General features: G+C 57.7%; 1 protein-coding gene across 7 annotated transcripts in view; it reads right to left on the minus strand.

Annotated features, from left to right (window-relative positions):
- Ak8 (adenylate kinase 8) overlaps window positions 1-8,958 on the minus strand; it is a 110,787-nt gene that overhangs the window by 88,372 nt on the left and 13,457 nt on the right. For 6 of the 7 annotated variants that reach the window (XR_004515417.1, XM_010627409.2, XM_010627407.2 and 3 more), the window contains one exon: window positions 4,961-5,029. The exons of the other annotated variant lie outside the window; for it this stretch is intronic. Coding sequence is in view for 5 of the 6 variants with exons in the window: in XM_010627409.2 (XP_010625711.1) it covers window positions 4,961-5,029 (69 nt within the window). In the remaining variant the exon portion in view is untranslated. The remainder of the gene's footprint in view (window positions 1-4,960; window positions 5,030-8,958) is intronic. 7 annotated transcript variants of the gene reach the window in all.

An 8,958-nucleotide genomic window follows, 5' to 3' on the forward strand; every position in this document is an offset into this window, starting at 1 on the left:
CAGGGTGTTCTGCACCAAAGGGACCAGACCTGGGAAGGCTCTGCCCGCCAGCTCTGGTCTGCCAGCCCAGATGCAGAGAGGAGGCTCAGAAAACCTCACTCCTGATGTGTGGAGGCCTCTGCCCTCTCATGCGCAGCAAGGCCCACATCTTGACACGCTGGCATAACCAGGCTGCGTCTCTCCTGTGCCCCCTTGGGCTGGGAGAGATGGGGTTGCATCCGTACACGAAAACATTTTTCCTGTCTGCTTAGCTGCATAGTGTCTGGCCTGTGACTCTTCAGCTGAGTCTGTTCTGCTGAAGGGCCTGGCACAAGCTCACAAAGTGCAGCAGAAGCCCAGCTTGATGATCCATGAAGTTCCGCCGGCCTGCTGACCTCAGCCAAGTCCCTCTTCATCCAAGTCCATTTCCCCTTTCATCAAGGGTTGGAGGCAGGATGATTCCTGACGAGGATTTGTGCAGAGAGAGTAGCAACTCGGAATTCACCCAAAAGAAAGGATCACTTTCATGAGGCACTTCAGTGTTGTAGAATTAAGCACGCTGGGAGTTGATCCTTGTCATGGTAGATTATGAAAAGAAAGGAAAAGGATACAGAGCATAGGGCCCCGACATCAAACTGGGACACTGGTTCCTAAGAGCTGGAACCCCAGGTCCTGTGGTGTGTCACCGCCCTTAGGGTCCTGCGGCCTCGCTTGATCAAGGGCCAACGGGGAGGCTTGAAAACACTCAGAGTGGAAGTGGTTTCAAGATGTGCGAAGTCCCTAAACAGATCTCCATGATTCCCATAGAACTGCACAGGGAAAAAGCCGAAACAATCTCCCCAAAGGAGCCCGAAGACAAATGTGCTCCCACCGCTGAAGCCAGCACTAGTCTGCAGACTTGACTGGAGTTCTGTTTGCGTTTAAACGCCATCCCTTCCCCGTGCTGCCAGCAGGTTGGATGGGATTTCATTACCATGGTGACGCAGGGCTGGGGAACTATCCAAATGGCATTCACTCATTCGCTCCACAAACATTTACCGAGCACGGGGTTGGTGCCAGGCACCATGTGAGGCCGGGGATCTGCCACTGACCTGCAGAACCCGCATTCCTAATTCCAGGTGTGAGGGGCTGAGGAGGAGAGAGCGGAAGCTGGGAGCGTGCAGAGCCAGATCCCCAAAGTGCTGGCCCCCGGCTGAGGCTGTCCCGCTGAGGGGCGGAGGACGGCAGGGAGCAGTGCACCGTGCATTTGTCTTCTATCACCGCACGGCAAGCATGGGCTCAAACCGACACACGAGATACTTCCTGGTCCTGTGGGTCAGGATCTGAGTGCAGCCCAGAGTGCCCTGGGCTCAGGGTCCCCTGAGGCTGCAGTGGAGGTCCCGGCTGGCTGTGTTCTCATCTGAGGCTCAAGGGGAAGAACCCTTTTCCCAGCTCGCTCGGGATGGACAGAAACCTCTTGCCTGCTGCTGCACAAGGAGGGCTCTGGTTTCTTGCTGGCCGGAGGCTGGAGGCTGCCCGTGGCGGCTCCTCCTACGCAGCAGCCTGCTTCGCTGTCAGCATGGAGTCTGCCAAGGGCAACCACGGGAGCGGCCCCCTGCCCTCTGGGCCACTTCAGGGGAGGGAGGCGATCACGCAAGGGGTGCCGGGTGGGGGCAGTAGGAGCCACCTGGGGGTCTGTTTGAGCAGCCGGTCAGGCTGCCCTGGAGGAGGACCGAGGTCCAGGCGGGAGTGGAGGGCGTATTGAGAGTAATGGAGGAAGACTGAGGGGCTCTCAGGATGCTGGGAAAGCAGACGGAAGCCTTGGAGGGACACCGTCACAGCTTTCAAGAAGACAGCCGCTTCTCCGTGTATCACGTAACCCTCTGACGAAGGTCCTTCCAAGAACACGAAAGGAGCCGGAGCCATATGAATGGTTGTGCTGCGTTCGAGAAATAAATTCACACATGTTCTAAAGATGGCAACATGAACAAAAGAATGGGCAGTGACCAGCGCAGCTGCAGGGAGATGGATTGGGTGCCAAGAAAAATCAAGAGGTTCTGAGCCGTTCCAGGAAGGTGGAGCACATCGAGTGTACTTGAGGTAAAGCAGGGAGCCTCTGTCACTGGTTCTCTCCCCGCAGATATCCAGGACTCGCCCTTGTTTCCGACTTTCCTATGCCGGAGAGATGTGAGCTGAAGTCCTGGTCACACGCTAATCTCAAGCGCCTGACTGTCCCTAACCACTACCCAAGGGGTCTCTGCCACATGGCGCCACCACCTCGCGACAATTCCAATACCAACTGCTAATCTCTCTTTCCTTAATGCATTTGATGGTCACTTCAAAAAACAATTCTTCAAAGAGATTGTATTAGACAAAAAAGGAAGCAAAAGATAACCACTAGCATTAACTACAGAATTCTGATGGGTTATGATTGCATTATTTTTCCCTGAACGCTACTCCCAGCATTCTTTTTGGTGCTCTAAATTACCAATTCCAGTCCCTGTGTAGCTAAATAATAATAATTACCATATAAATGAATATGCATATGTGTCATTTTTCTCCCTAAAAGCAAGAAAGCCTGTTTGTTTTGGATGACGGTTTGTTGGCTTTTGAACAACCAAAGCACATAATCAGAAGGCTCACCTCTCACTCTGAAACCCTGTCTCCGCTGGGAAGAGATGAAAAAGGCTCTGGATGCCCCATGAAGGTTTGAAGAAATTTTAAAACAAATTGAAGGAGATATTTCTTTCTTCTGCAGGTAGCAATGGCTTGGATGGTGGGAATCACAGGCCTGCACAGCTGGGAGGGACTTCCGGCTCAAGCCCAGCCCCACTGCTTTACAGACGGGAAGAGGGAGGCCTGAGGGAGGGAAACGGCCCCCAGGAGCAAACTGCCCCACTGCCCATGCCTCACGTCACGTGGCTTCTGCGGCCCTCACAGGGAAAACACCAGGCTGCGTTCGCATCTGGGTTCTGAGACTGCTGGGAGGCCCTGGGCAAGGCCCACAGCCTCTGGAAGCCTTGGATTCTGCATGTGTGAGACAGGAGGGGACAGCGGCCTCCACAGGGGTGGCAAGTCTGGAGAAGGCCCTGGACCTGGCATCAGCCCTGGCCTGTGACACACGCTCCAGGCCAACCGGCCACCAACCGTATAACCACAGCCTTTCCCACAGTGCGGGTGCCGTGCAGTGAGATGCAGCCATACAACTGCCCCCGCCATCACAATAATCATGGCAATAAATGTCGTAAATATTGATATGATCAATGGGATGAATTATAATACCGTACGATCATAGATAGTAAGTTCCCAGCTCATTCAAGTCTCAAACAGGTGTGCTATATGAGACTCACTTTGTTGGCTTACAAACGAATCCCACTTACGAACAATTCTCCAAGTTGGTAGGCAAGTGCTCTGCCGCTGAGCTACAACCCCAGCCCGTCATGACCCGGGACGCAGAGGCCACAGGGAGCCCAGCCCGAGTGAGCGCGGCCCTGCACATAACCGAGGGGGATGCGCGCTCTGAGGCTGGGGCAGGGCCTCGAACTCGGTGTTCTGCGCCTCCAGGTTGAGAAGGCCGAGACTCGGAGGCTCGCTCTGCAGTGTCCAGGGTCGCCAAGGACAGCACCCCACCCTCAGTTATGGGGCTAGGCCTGAGGAGTGGCCACAGAGTGCCCCACAGCCATGTCCTCTCTGTGGCTGGGACTCCCCCTGCAGTGCCCTCCCCCACGGCTCCCGAGCTTTTGTAACAAAGTCTTATTAGCATGCGGCCCCACCTTTCCAGTTACATGCTGAGGCTGCTCTTGCACGTGCCACAGCCCAGCAGTCACGGCAGAGCGCGCAGGGCTGGCAGGGCCTGACTGAGGGCTTGGGCAGCGGCTGTCGGCATACTGTGAGCCAGCGGGGCATGCGGGGGGATCCACTGCTCAGACGCCGGAGGATGGCTGAGGTCAGGGTTCAGAGCTGCAAGTTCAAGGCAGCCTGGGGCAACTCAGTGAGACTGTCTCCAAGTAAGAAGCACAGCCAGGCATGGTGGCTCACACCTGTCATCCCAGCACTCCGGAGGCTGAGGCAGGAGGATCACTATGAGTTCAAGACCAGCCTGGGCTACACAGTGAGTTCCAGGTCAGTCTCAACTACATAGTGAGACCCTGTCTCAAAAACCAAAAAAACAAACAAACAAAAAAGCAGGAAGGGCTGGGTGTGGCTCAGCGGCCGAGTGCGGGGGCTGCTCCCCTGCATACTATGCACGTGTGTCACACCCCCCCCACAAGCTCCAGGTCTGGGCGGGATGGAGGAAGCGCACCCCACCTTGTCTCTCCCACTGAAAGCAGCTGCCACTGTACATCTGCAGAACATGTGGGAAGCTGTTTTTAGGGCTCAGAAAAGTACACGGAGTGGGTGACTAGGAAGGCAGGCAGAATTCTAACTGCAGTACCCAACCGACATCCCTGGGCCAGCAAACCCCAAAGCAGGCACCAGGTTGGGGACGGGGGAGGCCAGGGTGGGGGACCTGTGAGCTTCTTCTGTTTCCTGATGCTCCAGCCCCCAGGGAACCCTGCTGCCACTGCAGCAGCACAGCAGAGACAGCAGGACACCTGAGGTGCCGGAACTCCGAGGTGGGGACCCTTCCTCTTTGGTCCCAGGAGAACTCAGCAGTCAGGGCTCTGTGAATTGTTCCCCTCTGTCCTCCTGCTGCCAGTCCTGGTTACGGGCAGTCCCAGGAAGCATGGGGCAGAGGAGGATAAATAAAATCCCAGCTTCCTGGCCAAAGACTCAAAAGGGGACCCAGAAGGGCTTAAAGGAGGGAAGTTATAAGGGGAGTCTGGAGAGAGAAGCTCAGAAAGCAGTGGTGCTAGTCCACTTCTCCAGAGGTTCCAGTTTGCCGGCTTTACCTTCTCTGTATCCCTCTGGTCTTCTCCGCCCTCAGAGGAACTCACATCCCCTCACACTCCCAGTGGTCCTGCTTAGGGACACCCACCCTGTGGGTACCTGGCAGTCTTACCCTCCTGACACAGTCCTCTTCGGTCAGGCGCTCCTGAACCAGCCGGATGAGCAGCGAGTCGGGGACTTTCTAAAAGAAAGACAACACGGGGCACGAGACCCCGGCTTGCCTCTGGGAGCTCACACAGCTGCAAGGCTGGCAGCAGAGCCGACTGGCCCTCCAGCCTGGCTCCTCACACGCAGGACACCCAGGGGGGAGAGGGGACCGAGCACCTGCAGAGAAGGGGGACAGAGGGGACACAGCTCACAGAGGCTCGGCTCTGCGGGCTCAGATCGCTGGGCTTCTGCGGAGGGAGGCTGCCCCGTCATGCTCTCCCTGTGTTGTGGTTTCTACCTAGATGTCCTGCGAAGTCGCGTGTGTGGATAGGCGGGTGACTTGGAAGGTAACTGGATTATGGGGCTTAGGGCTGATTTGGCGTTAGGAGGTGGGGCCTGGGCGAAAGAGGTGGTCACTGGGGTCGGACTGCGCAGCGTTCACTCTGTCCCTGGCACCTCCCTTTTCTCTTTGCTCCCTGCCCACCATGCCTCGAGCAGTTCTCCTCCCCCAGACCTCTCTGCCACGTCACCCTGCCTTGGAGCCAGTGACCGTGGGCTGATAACATGAGCCAGAATAAACCTCTCCTCCAATAATAAACCAGTCCGGGCTCAGCTATTTTGTCTCAGCGACGACGAAACTCACTGAGACACCCTGGCTGTATGTGGGGGTCCGAGGGTGGAGGCAAAAGGCATCTTTGGAGCCAGTGGTATTCAGAGGAGCCAGCCCGGGAGGCCCCAAGGGGACAGCTGCAGTGGTGCCCACTGAGCAACCCTGGACACGTGGGCCTCAGTTTCCCCATCTGTAAATGAGATGAACAGCAAGTGCTGCATGGAATGGTGAGGATTAGAGCAGTTCATATGTGGAGCACAGCTGGGAGGGTCCCACGCCCAGCGAGGGCTCAGTGGGCCGTTCATCACTGTACGCACCCTCAAGGTACCCCTCATACCCCTCTTTCTCCCGCAGCTCTGCCCAGAACCACCTCTTCCTGCCTCCTCTAACTGTAACACACACCATTATCCCAAACCTGCCCTCCACCCAACCATATCTCTGTCCACAGACAGAGAACATAAAACACACTCCACGCACTAAGGCCGGGTAGTGGGAATATGGGGCTCCCGGAACAACCTTTCTTATGTGGACCGGTGATTGGTCCTCAGCACTAGAGCTCACCCCCATCCTCCCAGCAGGCTTCTCCCTCTTGGCTACATAATAGCTGCTGCAGCTCCAGCCAGATGAGTGACCTCAGGCTTCTTGGCCTCTTTAGGCCTCATCGGCCTCTCCAGTAGAGATCAGTAACAATAATGTAGCTTTTGCTTTACTTGTTTCTGTACCTGCTTCCAGCAAAACATCTCCCCAGATTTCCTTTGAGGAGTCACTCTCTTCCCTTCCAGCTCTATGCTTTATTTAGGGTCAACTTCACCTTGAGAACCAAAAGAGGGCCCAGATTGGCCCAAATTGCTTAACAGTGTATCCTAACCCTCACCACTGTGATTTATTTGAAAGCTGCCTCTGACTCAGTCCTAACCAACTGTCATTTTTAAGCTCAAGATCAGTCCAATTATAAAGGGCTGAATCCTTGCTTTGCACTAGATCAGAACCTGAGAGAATATAAAAGCTGGAGCTGCAGCAGCCACTTTGTAGGCATGAGGGGTGAAAAAAAATGCTCAACTCCAGAATGGCTTTTCCTGGGATGTGGAATTAGAAGAAAAGAGCATACAATGAGAGAGTGAGGGAGGGTATCTCAATTGGGGATCGGACATATAATATACTCACTTCAAAGTTACAGGGCCACCATGGTTTCTATAAAATAGATAATAAAGCTAAAGAGTAAAAACAAGGAGGAGAGGATGAGTGAATGATACACAGAGAACAGGCAAGAAAGAGGCCCACAACACCCTGCCCCTGGTGCCAACACCCCAGAGGCCCCTCTGTGACCTTACAACTTCATCACCACTGTCCCTGCACTTCTTGCTTCGGCTGGTGGCCCCACCTGGTAGTTTGGACTCTTGGTCTAGGGCAGAGCTGAGAATCTGCATTTCTAATACTCTCTCAAGTGGTGTGACTTCCGCAGGCCCCAGGACCCACGAGAGCCCTGGGCGTGAGCCAACCCAGGCACCCCGGCTGTCTGCAGAGGGTGTCTTCCGGCGGGTGCCCTCCCAGTGCTCAGGTGCCCAGGAAGCTTCTCAAGGCTGGCAAGGAGGGGGTGACAGGAAGCAGCCCCGCCCCTCCCGGCCCTCGTCTGCTGTCCCCTGACGTCCCTCTGTTCCCAGGCAGAGCCGGTTTCCGCCCCAGGCCCTGTCCCCAAGGCGCACCTTCCCTGGTAACAACACCCAGTGGGGAGGCAGCATTCAAACAGGTCCAGGGACGCAGGGGGTGCCGGGCGGGAGGGGGCAGCAGTCAAAGAGTGAGCAGGAGTTGAAAGGCAGCAGCTCTGGCGGCATGCACGGCACCGGCAGGGGACAGGCTGGTGCCTTTGAGTGAGGCCAAGGCCAGAGCCAGCGCCGCCCTGCCGCTCCTGCCACTGTGCTGTCTGGCTGTGGCTTTGATGTCTTGTCAGCTCAGCGGGGCTTCCTGCTGGCCCTGCCCAGCTGGCTTAGGGATCCCCTGCTGCTGCCTCGTCCTCCTTGGTGAGCTCCCAAGCCTGGCTTTCGGCTTTCAGGAGGAGCAGGGGACAGGTAGATAGGGCTGGGGAGGCCACTCCTGTCCCCTGGCCCTGGCTCCCTGCTTGGTGGCTGCCAGCACCCAGGCTGTGTCCTTGCCCGGATCTGGGCCCCTTTCTCCTGGCCCTGCCCGCCTGCCAGCCCAGGTGCCACCTCCCTCCCTTGCTTAACGTGCTGTCTGGTTGGCTGTTCAGGGGCCCCAGGTGCATGGGTCTGTGCGTGGCTCTGCCCCCACCCCAGGTCCCTGAACTTCACACTGCGACGACCTGAGCCTGCACTGCCTGTCACCAGGCCCTGCCCTCGCGGGCCCCTCGTCCGGGTGTCCCCTTGATCTACACCGTCTCTTCCCCTCCCCTACGGGCTGCCCGGGGCCCTTCAATGACAACCCGCACCGTCGGCGCAGGCGAGGAGCTGGCAGGAACCAGCTCCTGGGATCTGGGAGGCAGAGGCAGGAGGCTTCAGGGACAGGGACAAGAGCGGGGGACAGGAGAGAGGCCTGGGAAGAAGGGAACAGAGGGGGCGGCCGGGAGAGAAGCCCTAGGAACCTGCTCCTTCTGTCTCGCCAGCCTCCCAAGCTCAGGTCATTTACTCATTCAAGAAACAGGCTGCTCTGCTCTGACGCAACATTTGACTCCAGCAGCTGACCCACTGACTGGGTGCTACTCATGTCACCAATGCTGACCGCAGTGGGCCCGCTGGGGTCTCCACTGGCCGGGGTCGGACTCCCCAGGGAGAGTTTCTCAGGGCTGTTGCCCGCCCTTCTCCCGGGATTTGCACTGAAGGAGCGGAGGGGGCCGCTGTCTCCCGTCACTGAGGCCGAGGCCTCCGGGCTAGGCGGCTCCCAATCTGCAAGCAGGACGGCTTCCACAGTTGGAGCCTCGGGTCTGCTCCCCACCGGGGCCCACCTCACCGGCCGCGCTGGCATCCAGAGGGCCTCACAAGGTGTCACCGCGGCGGGGAGACAGGAGCCCCGTGCGAGGGGAGGGGAGGGGCTCGTGCCCTCCATCTGGGGACTGCAGTCACCGAGGCTGACGCTGACGCTCGCTCCGGCCGCTTCCATCCTGTTCATCCAGGAAGAGCAGGTGGGTCCGAGGTGGCTGAGAGAGGAGGCCGGCAAGTACTGGCCACCCTGCGGGGGTACGGGCCCAGGTCTCCAGACTTTAACCCTCCCGGGTACTGGGGAGCCTCGGAGGTCTCCTCCAGGGTCAGGGCCCGCACCGCGAGGCAGGCAGAGGCTCGGGGCGCCCTCTAGCGGCCAGACGCGGGGCAGCGCGTGGGGACGGCTCCCAAGAGGCGCGCGTC

The sequence above is a fragment of the Fukomys damarensis genome, unplaced genomic scaffold, assembly GCF_012274545.1.
Source record: "Fukomys damarensis isolate Sample0158 unplaced genomic scaffold, DMR_v1.0_HiC HiC_scaffold_36, whole genome shotgun sequence".
NCBI lineage: Eukaryota > Metazoa > Chordata > Mammalia > Rodentia > Bathyergidae > Fukomys > Fukomys damarensis.